The 18,322-nt window shown below is 47.0% G+C and overlaps 1 protein-coding gene across 2 annotated transcripts in view; it reads left to right on the top strand.

Moving 5' to 3' along the window:
• GALM (galactose mutarotase) overlaps positions 1 to 18,322 on the top strand; it is an 82,484-nt gene that overhangs the window by 59,100 nt on the left and 5,062 nt on the right. The window contains exons 5-7 of one of the 2 annotated variants that reach the window (XM_003908530.4): positions 10,377 to 10,518; positions 13,704 to 13,878; positions 15,414 to 16,681. In XM_003908530.4, coding sequence (XP_003908579.1) covers positions 10,377 to 10,518; positions 13,704 to 13,878; positions 15,414 to 15,491 — 395 coding nt within the window. In that variant the 3' untranslated portion in view covers positions 15,492 to 16,681. Of the gene's footprint in view, positions 1 to 10,376; positions 10,519 to 13,703; positions 13,879 to 15,413; positions 16,682 to 18,322 lie in introns of those variants that run through there. The other variant, XM_021924765.2, reaches the window with a different exon arrangement.

Consider the following 18,322-nt stretch of genomic DNA (forward strand, 5'->3'; position numbering starts at 1 on the left):
GGAGACACAGACTCCACCGCTCAGTGAAGAAGTGTCAACATCACATTGTAAGGAGAGCTTGTGGATGGGATCTAGACTAGTGTGGCCATCTTTGAAAACTGCAATCTGTCACAAGCAGTCATGGGGAAAAGGCCAAATTCCTCATAATAGACTGTGGGTGTGAATCTCTTATGTAAGACAAGAGATATGAATCAAGGCAGATGGATTTTGTGAAGGCAGTGAGTTTTTCCTTCACTTTCAGAGTGCAGGTAATTTTAACTCTGTCAATAATGCAAATAGAAAGAGGAAGGTTTAATCTTTTGTGACAGAGATCTGGAATGTTAGAAAGTCCTATTTCCAGTGATCAGATCTACTTCATCTTCTTGCAAAAATGAGGCAGTCGTAGTGGCTAGAGTAACACCCTCACGAACTCTCTTTGTTAAGTCATCCCCCCTCCTCCAGTCACTTCCACCTCTTCCTGGCTTACTGTCACTCTAACATCACTCTTGTCATAATCCTTGATTATTTTCTTATCCGTGTTGGTGATACTCTGACCACTCTGCTTCTTTTTTGAGATGGCCTCTCACTCTGTCACCCAGGCTGGAGTGCAGTGGCATGATCATGGCTCTCTGCAGCATTGACCTCCCAGGCTCTAGTTATCTTCCCACCTCAGCCTCCCTAGTAGCTGGAGTCACAGGTGTGTGCCATACCACACCTGGCTAATTTTTTAATTTTTTGTAGAGACGAGATCTCACCGGGTTGCCCAGGTTGGTCTCGAACTCCTGGGCTCAAGGGATCTGCCCTCCTCAGCCTCCCAAAGTGCTGGAATTACAGGCGTGAGCCACCACACCTGGTCCACTCAGCTTGAGATCCACTCTTCCAATGATCTTGTCCTTCACCCTTCTCAGCTGCTCACTTCTTTGACTTTGTCATGACCTCTCTTTGCAACCTTCCATGATCGCTATTCCAGATATCTTTCAGCTCCAATAATTCTTCAGCACCACAAGAACATACAGTTCTTTGGCATAACTATCACCTTTTCACTGTCCCTCCCCAACTATACCTTCCCTTCCCCACCCCCTGCCCCCACCTAGAACAAAGGTGCATCATGCAGGCAGGGTGAGGCGGCTCACGCCTGTAATCCCAGCACTTTGGGAGACGGAGGCTGGTGGATCACTTGAGGTCAGGAGTTCGAGACAGCCTGGCCAACATGGTGAAACCCTGTCTCTACTAAGAAGTCTATCATGAGAATCATCCCTTTGCACACACTCAACTCTCTTGCCCCCTCCCTCCTTCTTGTATGTTCCTAACAAACCCAACCCTGATTAACCCCACCCCGCACACCCTCCACAGCTGTCACCATGCAGCTTCTGGTCTCTATATTTATGAAAACAACCTCTAGTGGGCCCTTGATGCTGCCTGCAGTCAGACATTCTTTGAAATAGGGCATGAGCTGCTCCTCTGGCCCAGAGCTGTAACCCTACAACATTGGGTCATAGCCCCTCATCTGCCAGGCACTGCTGCCCAGACCTGAATACACACCCATCTGGCCTCCAGGAGAATAAAAAATCCTCTTCAGAAACTGCTTCTCCCTGCCGACACCCCTGGCTTTCTGGTGGCTTCAGAACTAAAGTCAGAGGATGTGACATTCTCTCTGAGGGTACCCTTTCCATTTCCGCTTCATTTTTCTGAACACTCAGCGTTGCTGAGAGAGCTATTTTGACATCTTCTTCTATTCTTAGCACCAAAGCACAAAGTCATATATGCAGATAAACCAGGGTTAGAAAAACTGCACGTTCATTTTTTAAATTCTTAGTGAGAAAAATCAAGAGCACCTGTTGGGGTTGGGGGCGTAAGGGGCTGTAACCAAGTCGGACACTCCAGAGGAAGGTGGAAAGTGCCTGAATGGAGGTTCTGACACTATGCAGATGTGTCACCTCGGGCAAGTCCCTTCAGTTGCCGGGGGCTCAAGCTCACCATCTGCAAAGTGAGGGGACGGGATGAGGGAATTCCTAAGCCCCTTTCTAGATCTTTCATTCTTCATCACCAGATGCTACAATATACACAGTTGCCTCTGGGTTTTTCTCTGCCTCTCCTGCCTTCATTCATCAGTTTTTCAATCAACTAAAGGCTCTGCTTCATGCCCAGAGGGTACAGAGATAAATAGGGCACAATTCTTGCCCTTTAGGAACTCACATTCCTTATAGACAAATCACTTGATATATGTGAAAGTTGGTTATACAAACTGGGTCATTCTTGTCATACCCAACTAACTCAGAATTGAGAGGCTGGGGGAAAAGGGCATTTAGGGTACATAGCACCTGCTCCAAGAATTGATTTTTCTGCAAAGCTGAAACAGCCTGCTGTAACCCTAAGACCAGTTTCACCCTAGTAATTGCTAAAATGACCTGCTGTGACTCTAACACTAGTTTTACCTACTGCTGTCACTCACCAGTCAGAGCCTGCCAGCTCCCAGAAGTTTCTTTAGTGCCAATGAGTGTTCTGTCAGAATAGTATGTAACATTTCTCTTTCTAATAAAACTCCCGGCCAGGTGCAGTAACTCACGCCTGTAATCCTAGCACTTTGGGAAGCTGAGGTAGGAGGATCACTTGAAGCCAGGAGTTCAAGACCACCCTGGGCAACATAGTGAAACCTCATCTCTACAAAAATATTTAAAAATTATAGCTAGTATGGTGGTGTACTCCAATAGTCATAGCTACTCAGGAGGCTGAGGCAGGAGAATCCCTTGAGCCCAGGAGTTTGAGGCTGCAGTGAGCTCTGATCAAACCACTGTACTCCAGCCTGGGTGACAGAGCAAGACACTGACTCAAAAAACAGAAAAACAAAAGCAAAAAAAAAATATATATATATATATATATATATAAAATTCCCAACCTTCTCTCTGTTTTCCGGACATACTGAGGACCACCCAGGCTGTGTGTGCGCTCTGAATTGCAATTCTGTGATTCTCTCTCTTTTTTTTTTTTTTGAGACTGAGTCTCGCTATGTTGCCCAGGCTGGAGTGCAGTGGCACGATCTCAGCTCACTGCAAGCTCCACCTCCCGGTTCAAGCATTTCTCCTGCCTCAGCCTCCAGAGTAGCTGGGACTACAGGCATGCACTACCATGCCCAGCTAATTTTTGTATTTTTAGTAAAGACAGGGTTTCACCATGTTGGCCAGGCTGGTCTCGAACTCCTGACCTCAAGTGATCTGTCCATCTCAGCCTCCCAAAGTGTTGGGATTACAGGCATGAGCCACCACGCCTGGCCAATTCTGTGATTCTCAAATAAAACATTGAGAGATTCATCTCTATATTTTATTTTGACTTTGATAAATCATGTAATTATGTCATAATGTGATCAATGTTTTGAGAAAAGTCTGTTCTAAGTATAATGGGAGCAAAGAAAAAAAGATTGGTTCTGGCTATAGAGATTAGAATATTTCACAAGAGGAAATTATGTTAGAGAATATTCTTGAACAATCAATTGGACTTTGCCAGAGTGTGGTGGGCATAGGGAACCCAGAAGGAACATTCATTCCAGTTATGAGAAAGGGCCCAAAGACATGGCAAATCTGGGGGACAAATTCCACATTTTCCATATAGCTGACCATTAAACACATGACCAAGTGTGTCAGTGCATGACGTTGGACAAGATAGATTGGAGCCTTCTCTCTTTTTCTTCTTCTCATTTAGCAAAAATTTCATCATTGTAGAATTGTCCCAATTTTCTAATTTTAAGTCAGGGCTTCTTTGTCATGCTTAAAGTCTTACCCTCTGTGCCCTCTGCTCTGTATTCTATGTGGTAGCCTGAAATCTGGCCCTGTTATATATATTTTTTTATGCCAGCCTCCTGAAGGTGTTCAAGCATACCATTTATCAAATATTTCCATGTAATGTGGCAGCAAATAACAGCTTCATTTTACAGAGGGAAGAGCTGAAGCAAACACTGATTTGTAGATGCTTGGTAACAGGGAAAGAGACCTGATATACGCCCTCTGTCTTTCCTTCACAAAAATTTTGTAGCTTTCTTTGTTTCTTCAAGCCTTCTACCTGTAGTTATATCTTAAGGGAGATAATTATAAGCAATTTTGACTGACCTGAGTCAATCACACTAGGACCGTCATAAGGGTTAGATTTTGAGTTGACTGTGGCTTTAAGGAAGAATTAAATATTGTGAACACCATTTAAAGTTATAGAAGAAAGCATAAGTTACCACTCGGAATATAGGTTGGTAAAGCTAAAATCTTCCTGAGCCCATGAGAATACCTGCTTTTTTTCCCCAAGTCTAATTGTTTCATGAAGAATTGCTGAGCATGGTGGCTCATGCTTGCAAACCCAGTACTTTGGGAGGCTGAGGCAAGAGGATTGCTTGAACCCAGGAGTTTGAAACCAGCCTGTGCAACAAAGTGAGACTCCCATCTCTACAAATAATTTAAAAATTAGCCAGGGGCCGGGCGCGGTGGCTCAAGCCTGTAATCCCAGCACTTTGGGAGGCCGAGACGGGCGGATCACGAGGTCAGGAGATCGAGACCATCCTGGCTAACACGGTGAAACCCCGTCTCTATTAAGAAATACAAAAAAACTAGCCGGGCGAGGTGGCGGGCGCCTGTAGTCCCAGCTACTCGGGAGGCTGAGGCAGGAGAATGGCGTGAACCTGGGAGGCGGAGCTTGCAGTGAGCTGAGATCCGGCCACTGCACTCCAGCCTGGGCGACAGAGCGAGACTCCGTCTCAAAAAAAAAAAAAAAAAAAAAATTAGCCAGGGGTGCTGGTACATGCCTGGGGGTCCTAGCTACTCAGGAGGCTGAGACAGGAGGATTACCTGAGCCTGGCAGGTTGAGGCTGCAGTGAGCCGTGATCATGCCACTGCACTACAGCCTGGATAACAGAACGAGACCCGCTCTCTTAAACACACACACACACACACACACACACACACACACACACACGTATGTGTATATATATATATAAATTGGACATACACCTGTAGTCCTAGCTACTCAGGAGGCTGAGGCAGGAGGATCACTTGAGCATAGCAGGACCCTGTCTCTAAAAAAGAAAAATTATTGCTGCCTTTTTCTTTGCTTTGCTTTTTGTTTTTGTTTGTTTGTTTGGTTTGGTTTGGTTTGCTTTTTTTTTGAGGCAGGGTCTCACTCTGTCACCCAGCCTGGAGTGCAGTGGTGAAATCTTGGCTCACTGCAACCTCCATTTCCGGGTTCAAGCGATTCTTGTGCCTCAGTCTACTGAGTAGCTGATATTACAGGCATGCACCACCACACCTGGCTAATTTTTGTATTTTTAGTAGAGATAGGGTTTCGCTGTGTTGCCCAGGCTGGTCTCAAACTCCTGATCTCAAGTGATCTGCCCGCCTCGGCCTCCCAAAGTGCTGGGAATACAGGCATGAGCCACCATGCAAGTCTGGGAGGTGGTTTATCATGTAAGTGTTGCAGGACAAAAGCATACCCAAGTGAGTCACACTGCTATCTCGGATTTGGCCTTTGGCTTTCGAGATCCAAAAAGTTCAACTATGAATCCTGCCAGAACTGATCGGGGTTTAGAGACTGTAAAGCAACCTCTTTCTATTGTGTCTCTAGCACCATCTACTGGGAGACAAAAGTGCCTTTATTAGTATACCTTCAGATGAAAGTGTCAGCAACCTAACAGGTAGCAGAGGAAGGAGAAAAGGGGAGGAAAGAGAAGCTCAGAGCAGATTCTATGTAAGAAAAAGAGGATTAAATGCTTATATATTAGATGGAACCACTAAAACAAAAATACAGACCTTCTAAATTTAAATTACCAGAAATGCACACAAGCAAACACAGTCCATATGGTAAAAGATGTTTTTTCTTTTTTTTTTTTTTGAGACAGGGTCTTACTCTGTCACCCAGGCTGGAGTGCAGTAGCACAATTTTGGCTCACTGCAGCCTCGACCTCCTGGGCTCAAGCGATCCTCCCACCTCGGCCTTTCTAGTAGCTGGGACTACAGTGTGCACTACCATGCCCTGCTAATTTTTGCTTTTTTTTTTGAGACAGAGTCTCGCTCAGTCGCCCAGGCTGGAGTGCAGTGGCGCGATCTCAGCTTATTGCAAGCTCCGCCTCCCGGGTTCACGCCATTCTCCTGCCTCAGCCTCCGACTACAGGCACCCGCCGCCACGCTCAGCTAATTTTTTGCATTTTTAGTAGAGATGGGGTTTCACCGTGTTAGCCAGGATGGTCTCGATCTCCTGACCTCGTGATCTGCCCGCCTCGGCCTCCCAAAGTGCTGGGATTACAGGCGTGAGCCACCGCGCCCAGCTGCATTTTTTTTTTTTTTAAATAGAAATGGGGTTTCATCATGTTGCCCAGGTTGGTCTTGAACTTCTGAGCTCAAATGACCCCCCTGCCTTGGCATCCCAAAGATTTAAAAAGAAAAACAAAAAAACAGAAGTCATAAAAACAGAAAGTATACTATAAAGTACAATGACAGAACTAACAACAGAACACACACACACATATATTTATATATATATAAAAAATATATATATGCTGTATTAATGCAGTTAAATGTGCCTATTAAACAGAGTCTCAGTTTTTTGTTTTTTTGTTTTGTTTTGTTTTTTTGAGATGGAGTCTCCCTCTGTCACCTAGGCTGGTGTGGTTGCAGTGGCATGATCATAGCTCACTACAACCTCGAACTCCTGGGCTCAAGCAATCCTCCTACCTGAACCTCTCGAGTAGCTGGGAATACAGGCGTGCGCTACCACATCCAGCTACTTTTTGTATTTTAGTAGAGACAAGTTTTCACCGTGTAGGCCAGGCTGGTCTCAAACCTGTAATCCCAGTTACTCGGGAGGCTGAGGCAGGAGAATCGCTTGAACCCGGGAGGCAGAGGTTGCAGTGAGATCATGCCATTGCACTCCAGCCTGGGCAACAAGAGTGAAACTACGTCTCAAAAAAAAAAAAAAGAACAAAACATTAGATGAGAATGGTGGCGCGTGCCTGTAATCTCAGCTACTCGGGAGGCAGAGGCACAGGCAGGAGAATCACTTGAGCCGGGGAGGTGGAGGTTGCAGTGAGCTGAGGTCGCGCCACTGCACTCCAGCCTGGGCAACAGAGTGAGACTCTGCCTCAAAATAAATAAATAAAATGTTTGAGGTGATGGATATGCTAAATACTTGATTATTACAAAATGTGTACATGTATCAAAACATCAACACTATGCCCCATAAATATGTACAATTAGTATGTGTCAATTAAAAATAAAACTACAAAGCCACACCTGTAATCCCAGCACTTTGGGAGGCCGAGGCAGCAGATCACTTGAGGTCAGGACTTCAAGGCCAGTAGGGCCAACATGGTGAAACCCCATCTCTACTAAAAATACAAAATTAGCCTGGCTTGGTGGTGTGCACTTGTAATTCCAGCTACTTGGGAGGCTGAGGTATGAGAATTGCTTCAAAAAATAAAAAAAAGCTAAAAAAAAAATGGTTGTGGCCAGGCACAGTGGCTCACGCCTGTAATCCCAGCACTTTGGGAAGCTGAGGTGGGTGGATCACCTCAAGTCAGGAGTTTGAGACCAGCCTGACCAACATGGAGAAACCCCGTCTCTACTAAAAATACAAAAAATTAGCTGGGCATAGTGGCACGTACCTGTAATCCCAGCTACTAGGGAGGCTGAGGCAGGAGAATCGCTTGAACACGGGAGGCCGAGGATGGGGTGAGCCGAGATTGTGCCACTGCACTCCAGCCTGGGCAACAAGAGCAAAACTGTCTTAAAAAAAAAAAAAAAAAAAAAAAAAAGGTTGCATGTGCAAATATTCCCTGTTTAAAATTTAAAAATTTAAACAGGGAATAAATTAAAAATTTGGCCAGATCACACCTGTAATCCCAGCACTTTAGGAGGCCAAGGTGAGCGGGTCACTTGAGACCAGCCTGGTCTACATGGTGAAACCGTGTCTCGCCAGGAGCGGTGGCTCACGCCTGTAATCCCAGCACTTTGGGAGGCCAAGGCGGGCGGATCACAAGGTCAGGAGATTGAGACCTGGTTAACACGGTGAAACCCCGTGTCTATAAAAATACAAAAAATTAGCCGGGCGAAATGGCGGGCGCCTGTAGTCCCAGCTACTTGGGAGGCTGAGGCAGGAGAATGGCGTGAACCCGTGAGGCGGAGCTTGCAATGAGCCGAGATCGCGCCACTGCACTCCAGCCTGGGCGACTGAGCGGGACTCCGTCTCAAAAAAACAAACAAACAAACAAAAAACCGTCTCTACTAAAAATACAAACATTGTCTGGGCTTGATGGTATGTCCCTGAAATCCCATCTGTTTGGGAGGCTGAGGCGGAAGAATCACTTGAACCCGGCAGGCAGATTGCACTGAGCCCAGATCGCGCCACTGCACTCCAGCTTGGGCGACACAGTGAGACTGTGTCTCAAAAAAAAAAAAAAAAAAAAAAAAGAGCAAGGAATCCTTTGTGCACTTCCCAGATTCTCTCGGTTGAACGGTGGACACCCAGACACGCGGGATGGTATCACCTGGACCTCAGTGTCTCACTTGAGTGCTTCGTACCCAGGCACCCTGAGGCTGTGTGTGAACTCAGAACTCTAGTCTTCAGATACCAGGAAGACTACATTTTTGAAGAGCAGTTCTGAGTTTAAGAAAAGAAATGGGGCCGGGTGCAGTTGTTCACACCTATAATCCCAGCCCTTTGGGAGGCCGAGGCTGGTGGTTCTCGAGGTCAGGAGTTCAAGACCAGCCTGGCCAATATGGTGAAACCCTGTGTCTACACAAAAATTAACTGGGTGTGATGGTGTGCGCCTGTAATCCCAGCTCCTCGGGAGGCTGAGGCAGCAGAATCGCTTGAACCCAGGAGGCAGAGGTTGCATTGAGCCAAGACTGCGCCATTGCACTCCAGCCTGGGCAACAGGCAGGGGGAAACTATGTCAAAAAAAAAAAAAGAGAGAGAGAGAGAGAGAAAGGAAATGTCCTCTTTTACTCAGATAGATTTGTGTGTTCTCTCAGCATTTAGGAACCCACAAAAGCAGAACCAAATGTTTTAAATGACTGGCAATTGGTTCTTCTTTTACTTTTTAAATTATTTTAATGGTAAGGTACAAGTTCCTGCTTTTTCTTAGCCTCTTGAGATTTCAGCCCTACTTTGCATGCTAATTCTCTTCCCTAATAACAGTAGAAGCCAAGTTCCTAAAATTGCCATTTGACCACATGAAAGGGAAAAATAATTATCACCCTAAAAGAGTATATTAACCTCCTATCACTTGCATTTACCTTTAAAATATATGAGACAGCTCTGGGACTATAAGAAAACTTTTTAGGCCAGGCATGGTGGCTCACACCTGTAATCCCAGCACTTCGGGAGGCCACGGCTGGTGGATCACCTGAGGTCAGGAATTGGAGACTAGCCTGGCCAACGTGGTGAAACCCCGCCTCTACTAAAAATACAAAAATTAGCTGGGCGTAGTGGTGTGTGCCTGTAATCCCAGCTACTTGGGAGGCTGAGGCAGGAGCCTCCAGCCTGGGCGACAAGAGCAAAACTCTGTCTAAAAAAAAAGCTTTTAAGAAGACTCAACTGTATCATTGTTTCAGGCTCTGAAACAGAGTCCTTTTCTCTTTCCTCTTCAAAAAGAAAGGGCTGGAGCGATTTGGCCTGTTACAGAGGAACCTGGGATTCTCTATTCTTGGTGCAAGGTTCTAGCACCTGGCTGTTACTCCTGGGTGGGCCATAATTTTAAGAGGAAGTGGATCATCTTATCCTGGAGTTTTCCACCTGAGCTGCTCAGAACCTGTACTTGATTCAGCCAGAACAACTCTGGCTTTTATATATATGTTACTATATACTTATGAGTATATATTTTCCATTGTCCCTTGGAATCCACAGAAGACTGGTTCCAGGACCCCCTACTGATACTTAAATCATTGGACACTCTAGTTCGTTCTATAAAATGGTGCAGTATTTGCATATAATCTGAGCCCATACTCCCATATACTCTATTTACTTATTTATTTATTTGAGGGTTGTTTTGTTTTCTCTTCCCCACCCTCTCCATATTTGTTTGTTTTTGAAGACAGTCTCATTCTGTCACCTATGCTGGAGTGCAGTGGTGCAATTATGGCTCACTATAGCCTTGACCTCCTGGGCTCAAGCAGTCCTCCTGCCTCAGCCTCCTAAATAGCTGAGACCACAGGCACACATCACTATGCCTGGCTAATTTTTTACTTGTATTTATTTATTTATTTTGGTAGAGATGGGGTCTCTGCATGTTTCCCAGGATCTGGGCTCCCATCTCTTTAACAAATTAAAATGAAGGTGGAGAGGGTAGAACCAGTGAGTGTTTGGGGAGGCTCTATATAAAGATGAAACTTGGGCATTTATCATCTTTGTTTTCTGTCTCCTCCCATCAGGAGAAGGTGCCCCGGTGCAAGGAACTGCATTCGACCTGAGAAAGCCAGTGGAGCTGGGAAAACACCTGCAGGACTTCCATCTCAATGGTTTTGACCACAATTTCTGTCTGAAGGGATCTAAAGAAAAGCATTTTTGTGCAAGGTGAGGTACTTTTCACTTCCTGAGTCTGTAAGGAAGAAAGAAATGACACCACCTCCTATCTTCCTCTGGGGCTTTTCCTCTGGCCACATCCGTGGCATTTACCGTGCTACAGGTGACCCAATACCACATCCCATATTTTCTCAAAGCTCCCATGGCACAGGTGAGCTCTTTAGAATGTATCCTCCTCCCGCTGCCTGCCATTACCCTTAGGCCCCCTGCTCAGCACCCCTTCTCTCACTCTCTGCCTGTTCTTTAAGGCTCATTTTCTGTTAGAAGCCTTAACTCTTCCTAGCGTAAGTCACCTTGGCCATCATCGAACTTCCAGAGGCTTTGTGTTTTCTCCATCTGTGACTTATGCCTGCCTACTCCATGGCCAGTTGGAGGCTAGGCATCTCCCGCAGCACTCACCGCCTCCAGCCTTGACCGATAGACACTTGTGTGCACACTCTCGCCTTCTCACCAAATCCCAGCTCCTCATGTCATTTCATCTTTGTGAAGCCCTACCTCTACCCTAACACCTAGTATCATCCTTGGCACTAGCAAATAATGAATAAATATTTGCGGAATTAACAGTTGGTTTTTTTTTTGTGAGACAGAGTCTTGCTCTGTCGCCCAGGCTGGAGTGCAGTGGCGGGATCTAGGTTTACTGCAACCTCCGCCTCCCGGGTTCAAGCGATTCTCCTGCCTCAGCCTCCTGAGTAGCTGGGATTACAGGCATGCGCCACCATGCCCAGCTGATTTTTGTATTTTTAGTAGAGATGGGGGTTTCGCAATGTTGGTCAGGCTGGTCTTGAACTCTTGACCTTGTAATCCACCCGCCTCAGCCTCCCAAAGTGCTGGGATTACAGGGGTAAGCCACTGCACCCGGCTCAACAGTTTTTAAATAAAGCAGAGAAAATGACTCAAACCTAATAGTGACAGAAAAAAGGTCAAAGACCTTCTCCAGGCTGGGGGTGGTGGCTCACGCCTGTAATCCCAGTACTTTGGGCGGCTGAGGTGGGCGGATCACTTGAGATCAGGAGTTCGAGACCAGCCTGGCCAACATGGTGAAGCTCTCTATCCCTACTAAAAATACAAAAATTAGCCGGGTGTGGTGGCGCGGGCCTATAGTCCCAGCTACTCGGGAGGCTGAAGCAGGAGAATTGCTTGAACCAGGGAGATGGAGGTTGCAGTGAGTGGAGATTGCACCACTGCACTCCAGCCTAGGTGACAGAGCAAGACTCTGTCTCAAAAAAAAAAAAAAAAAAAAAAATCCCTTCCCTGACTCTGAGCCCCAGTACAAGGTCCCAGCAGTGTTCCTGCAGCTCCACCCCACTTTCCTCCTCTGTGCTCTTACCCACATTCCTCTCCCCAACCCGGGAGACCCTCCTGCTCTCTCCCCATTTACCCAAATCCTAGCCCTCCTTCTCCAAGCATCTTTCTCAGAACCTCTTGGTTAACTGCCTGTGGTGGGGATGTTTTAACTATTTCATGCATGTGTTTTGCCTCTCAGTGAAACTATAAGACCCAGGCCTGTTTTAATCTATATCCCTTCAACACCAAGTGTAGGACCAGGCAGGAAACTCCCCACTGTAGAGGCCTGGATTTTTATGTTTTATTTTGCTTTGTTTGGTTTTTGAGACAGGGTCTTGCTTCATCACCTAGGCTGGAGTGCAGTGGCGAGACCGCAACTCACCTGCAACCTCAATCTCCCAGGCTCAAGCAATCCTCCCCCCTCAGCCTCCCAAGGACCATGCGCCTAGCTAGGTTTTTTAATCATTTATTTTTGTAGAGATAAAAGTCTCACTATGTTTCCAGGGGTGGTCCCAAATTCCTGAGTTCAAGCAATCCTCCTGTCTTAGCCTCCCAGAGTGCTGGGATTACAGGCTCCACCATGTTTGGCCAAGGCCTGATTTAAAAAAAAAAAAAAAGAACACAGTGAATCTAGTGAAAACCCACAGCAGGACTGTTATGAGGGGAGACCTAACTAAAAAACAGCCTGCTTAAGTCCCAGGGAAGGGAACAGTTTAATTTAGAAAAGCTTCTCTTCACTTTCATGAGACAAGGCTGGTGGTTTTGCCAGGTCAAGCAGAGAGCCCCAATTCTTTATGAAAAAGAATCTCAGTAGGGCATGGTGGCTCACACCTGTAATTCCAGAACTTTGGGAGGCTCAGGCGGGTAGATCACCTGAAGTCAGGGGTTCAAGACCAGCATGGCCAACATGGTGAAACCCCGTCTCTACTAAAAATATAAAAATTAGCCAGGCGTGATGGTGGGCACCTATAATCCCAGCTACTCAGGAGGCTGAGGCAGTAGAATCACTTGAACCCGGGGGGCAAAAGTTGCAGTGAGCCAAGATTGCACCACTGCACTCCAGGCTAGGCAATAGAGCAAAACTCCATCTCAAAAAGAAAATAATCTCAGGCTGGGTGCAGTGGCTCTCATGCCTGTAATCCCAGCACTTTGGGAGGCTGAGGTGGTCAGATCACCTGAGGTCAGTAGTTCAAGACCAGCTGGGCCAACATGGTGAAACTCCGTCAATACTAAAAGTACAAAAAAAATCAGCTGGACGTGATGGCGGGCACCTGTAATCCCAGCGACTCTAGAGGCTGAGGCAGGAGAATCACTTGAACTATGGGGGCAGGGGTTGCAGTGAGTCAAGATCACACCACTGCACTCTACCCTGGGCGACAGAGCCAGACTCCGTCTCAAAACAAACAAACAAACAAAGACACAAAAAGTAGCTGGACGTGGTGGTGTGACCTGCAGTCCCAGCTACTGGGGAGCTGAAGTGGGAGAATTGATTGAGCCCGGGAGGCTGAGGTTGCAGCCTGGGCAATAGAGCAAGACTCTATTTCAAAAAAAAAAAGAATCTCAGCCTCTCCAGGACCTTCTTCTCTCCAACCTGGCTGCTGCCTTCCTCCTTACTCCCCAGCTGGCAGGAGTGAGTCTGTTTTGTGATGCCCCAAAGAAGCCAAGATCAGAGTGAGACGTTGCTACTGAGGATCCTGAAAGCCACCTGCTCATGCCTTGCTTTTGAGACTGGAAGAATTTTCCATCATGCTCTTCTTACCTTCATCTCCTCCTTATATCTGGTCCCTGCTCTGTGGCTGGGTCTGATTCCTGTCTCAAAGCTGCTTCCCAGCTTCTACTCCTCCCCGCCTGCTTTTCTGCCCTGGACTCATGTGGTTTGTGTTTCTTACCAGGGTGCATCATGCTGCAAGCGGGCGGGTACTAGAAGTATACACCACCCAGCCCGGGGTCCAGTTTTACACGGGCAACTTCCTGGATGGCACATTAAAGGGCAAGAATGGAGCTGTCTATCCTAAGCACTCTGGTTTCTGCCTGGAGACTCAGAACTGGCCTGACGCAGTCAATCAGGTAATGCCACAGACTGGCTTGTTGGAGTGGAGTTGTGTCCAAGGTCTCACTATACGACAGAGTTCACTACACTCGGATCAGGTTGTATGATTCAAAAGTTCAGGCTTTGTTTGTTAGGTTGTTTTTTGAGACAGAGTCTCATTCTTGTCGCCCAGGCTGCAGTGCAGTGGCGTGATCTCAGCTCACTGCAACCTCCGTCTCCTGGGTCCAAGCGATTCTCCTGCCCCAGCCTTCCAAGTAGCTGGGATTACAGGCACCTACCACCATGCCTGGTTAATTTTTGTATTTTTAGTAGAGATGGGGTTTCACCATGTTGGTCAGGCTGGTCTCAAACTCCTGACTTCAAGCGATCCACCTGCCTTGGCCTCCCAAAGTGCTAGGATTACAGGCATGAGCCACTGTGCCCGGCTCAAAAGTTCATGCTTATTCTCTTCTCCAAGTCACAGAAAACCCACAGCCAAGCTACTGACTTGGGATTTACATGGTTTTAAGAAAGCTCAAAGCCTTTATCCAGTTTGTTTCTCCTTACCAATACCTTCTCGTTTTCTGCAGCCACACTTAAGGAGCGCTTCCATATCGTCTCCTCCTGTGTGCTCCCTCATAACTTTCTTTTCTGGTTGTTACCTAAAGCAGTACTCCTGAAAGTGCCAGCACACAATAAGAAACTTGCACCTTGGGCTGGGCAAGGTGGCTCATGCCTGTAATCCCAGGACTTTGGGAGGCTGAGGCAGGAGGATTGGTTGAACCTGAGATTGAGGTTAACCTGGGGAACACAGGGGGACCTCATCCTTACGGATTATTAGAAAAATTAGCCGGGTGTGGTGGTGCACACCTGTGGCCCCAGCTACTTGGGAGGCTGAGGTGGGAGGATCACCTGAGCCTGGGAGGTCAAGGCTGCAGTGAGCCATGATCACACCACTGCACTCTGGCCTGTGCAACAGAATGAGACCCTGTCTTAAAAAAAAAAAAAAAAAAAAAAGAAAGGGCCAGGTGCGGTGGCTCACACCTGTAATCCCAGCACTTTGAGAGGCTGAGGCAGGCGTATCACTTGAGGTCAGGAGTTCACGACCAGTCTGGTCAACATGACAAAACCCTGTCTCTAGTAAAAATACAAAAAGTAGCTGGGCATGGTGGCAGGTGCCTGTGATCCTAGCTACTTGGGAGGCTGAGGTAGCAGGAGAATCGCTTGAACCCAGGAAGCAGGGTTTGCAGTTAACTGAGATTGTTCCACTGCACTCCAGCCTGGGCAACAGAAGTGAGACTTCATCTCAAAAAAAAAAAAAGCCTACACCTTGCACCGGATTATAGATCAACACACTGCTTCCCTTCATCAGGAAAGCCTTCCTTTAACAAAGTGTGCTTTTTTCCACTCTGATTAAACTTCTTTATCTCGCCATGAACCAATCATAAACAGTTCCCGCACTGGCGGCCCTCCACGGTGCACTGGTCTAGAGGACTGTCCAGAAGCACACCCGAATGGTTAATGTTGCAGCCTGTGGTGTCAAATGTCACCTGTGTTGCTTCCCCCTTCACAGCCCCACTTCCCTCCTGTGCTGCTGAGGCCTGGTGAGGAGTATGACCACACCACCTGGTTCAAGTTTTCTGTGGCTTAAGAAGGTGTGAAGATATGATCCAGTCCAGGGCTAGGCTCAGCCGCCTGTCTCCTGTCCAGAAAAAAGGTGAAGATTAAGAAGCTTTCAGAATGATTCTATGGATTAAAATCATACAAATGGTGGCTGTCGTGAGAATCAGTCTGGGTATTGATTTCCTTTTCCAGTGACTGGCTCCAGGCCATGTCTAATGACCAGCTCGATTCCCTGTGCAGTTCAGAGGGCAAGTGAACCCAACCAACGATGTCGTCATCTAAGCCCTGATCCTAGCCAGGGACTCCCATGCTGCTGTTGGCTCCATCTCTCCACGCTGCCTCTTTCAACTTTTCGCCCTTCCTTTCTTTAAAGCTATTCTCGCATTGCTTTTGTTTCCTCCTCCTTCACCTCCAACTGCTGTCAGCAACACTCTGGAGTTTTCAAATGTCACGTTAGCTCACCCTGCATGCTGGGAGATGGACCTGTCTCTATACAGCAGTAGATGATTGATAAGTGAGGAAACTGAGACTTAGAGAGGTTGAAGACCAACAAGCTAATAAATAAAAAGTTGAGGCTGGGCACGGTGGCTCACGCCTGTAATCCCAGCACTTTGGAAGGCCAAGGCAGGCAGATCAGGAGGTCAGGAGATCGAGACCCTCCTGGCTAACACGGTGAAACCCCATCTCTACAAAAAATATTAGCCGGGTGTGGTAGCACGCGCCTGTAGTCCCAGCTACTTGGGAGGCTGAAGCAGGAGAATCGCTTGAACCTGGGAGGTGGAGGTTGCAGTGAGCCAAGATTGTGACATTGCACTGGGCAACAGAGCAAAACTCCATCTCACAAAAAAGAGAGAGAGAGAGAAAACAGCTCTCTCTGTCTCTAGGGAGAGGGAGGGGACTTCCGAGAGGAAAAGGCCTGCAAGGGCCTTTGGGTTGACTGAGAAAGCACAGCCAGGCCAATGCTTGGGAAGGCAGGCAAGCACTAGAGACAGGAGATACTAGGGTGAAGAGAGAGCCTTGCCTTTCACAGCACAGTGAGCATGACATTGCACCAGGGACAGAGGTTGTGTTATATGACAAGGCTGGGGGCTCCTTCTTTCCTAGACAATCAAAGCATCGGTGATGGGTTTTGGTTGGTGATTTTGAAAAAAAAAAAGTATGTTATACTAATATATACTGTACTGAATTGAAATAAAACCAAAATCTGCATCTTCAAAAGACTTGTTCCTTTACTCAGCTTTAAGTCTCTCAGGCGTGGACCTTTGGGAAATGGACCGAGAATATGGATGTGTTCTGGATTCTACGTTGCCCTCCAGTGGGAGCCCCGGCATTTTCCTGCCTAACAGGAAAGCTATCTCAGTGGAAGTCGCTTTCCATACTTCCTCTTTCTTTGTAACCGATAATAAACCAAAGATCTTGTTTATTTTTCAATTCATTTCGGCATGGATTTTCTGAGGACCTGCTCTGTACACAGCCCTCTGCTGGGTCTGTGAAGGGGTTCGAGTCAGGTGTGATGCTGCCCACGACAGCCCGTCAGGTGGGGCAACGTACTCAGGTGTCTTCTCACTGGTGAGGTTAACTTTGGTGACTTGAGGCTGCCTGCAGGTCTCTCCACTCTTAAAGTTACCAATGTATACATTAGCCAAGAGGCCTCAGAGATGAACTGTTAAGCTGACTGCAACCCAGCTACCAATTTGATTAAACTGTTCGATGCAGGGTTCTCATACTCTGGGTGCCAGCAATCATTTAGGAAATCCCAGAGAAGAGAATGAACGTTTTCTTATTCACAAGTGCAGGGTTGCCAGTTGCCCCTGCTTTCTGTATCCTGACCAAAAGTCACAGAGTGCCTTGACCTGTGTCCCCTAGCCAGCTGCAGGTTTTTCCCAGCAGGCTTGAACCCAAACCGGGCGTTGAACATTCCCAGGCACTGATAAAGCTGTCTAGGTTGTTCCCTAAAACACTAAAAGAAACTGGCACTGGGCCGGGCATGGTGGCTCACGCCTGTAATCCCAGCACTTTGGGAGGCCGAGGCGGGTGGGTCACCTGAGATCAGGCATTCAAGACCAGCCTGGCCAGCATGGTGAAATCCCGTCTCAACTGAAAAAAAATACAAAAAAATTAGCTGGGCATGGTGGCAGGTGCCTGTAATCTCAGCTAGTCAGGAGGCTGAGACAGGAGAGTTGCTTGAGCTCGGGAGGCGGAGGTTGCAGTGAGCCAAAATTGCGTCACTGCACTCCAGCCTGGGTGACAGAGCGAGACTCTGTCTCAAAAAAAAAAAAGAAAAAGAAAAAAGAAACTGGCTCTGGCCCTGAGCCAAATTCCTTAAACTGTCAGAGAAACTCCCTCACTGCTGACATACCTGGGCACAACACTCCTTTTCTCTCTCAGCGATTGCTGCAGCACTCTGTAAGGAAGTTCCTCTAATACATGCTTTGGATTGATCACCCTGGCGCTTAGAGCTTCTTTCTTTGGAATCCCAGCCGGCCCTATCTCGAGACAGCTTGGAGCACTCCCTGGTGGGGTCTCCCCTGCTGCCACTATGGGGACAATTCCAGCCCTGGATCCACTGAGACAAAACAAAGAAATGTAACAACTACAAATTAGTTCTTAGTGTAATGGCTTCTAGGTTTGAGAATGCCAAATTAATTAATTTATTATTAATTAATTAGCCAAATGCTTTGTTTTCTTCTGTCCAAAAAGAGTATTGTTTTTATAAGAAGCCAAGTCTCCAGGAGTCCAAGTAAGGATACTCATCGCCTGTGGGGCAGCTCAAATAAGTTACTGGCATTTAAATTAATGGTGTTTATAAAAGCAAGTAAAAAGGCGGCCAGACGCAGTGGCTCACCTCTGTACTCCCAG

This window comes from Papio anubis, chromosome 14 (assembly GCF_008728515.1).
Source record: "Papio anubis isolate 15944 chromosome 14, Panubis1.0, whole genome shotgun sequence".
Lineage (NCBI taxonomy): Eukaryota > Metazoa > Chordata > Mammalia > Primates > Cercopithecidae > Papio > Papio anubis.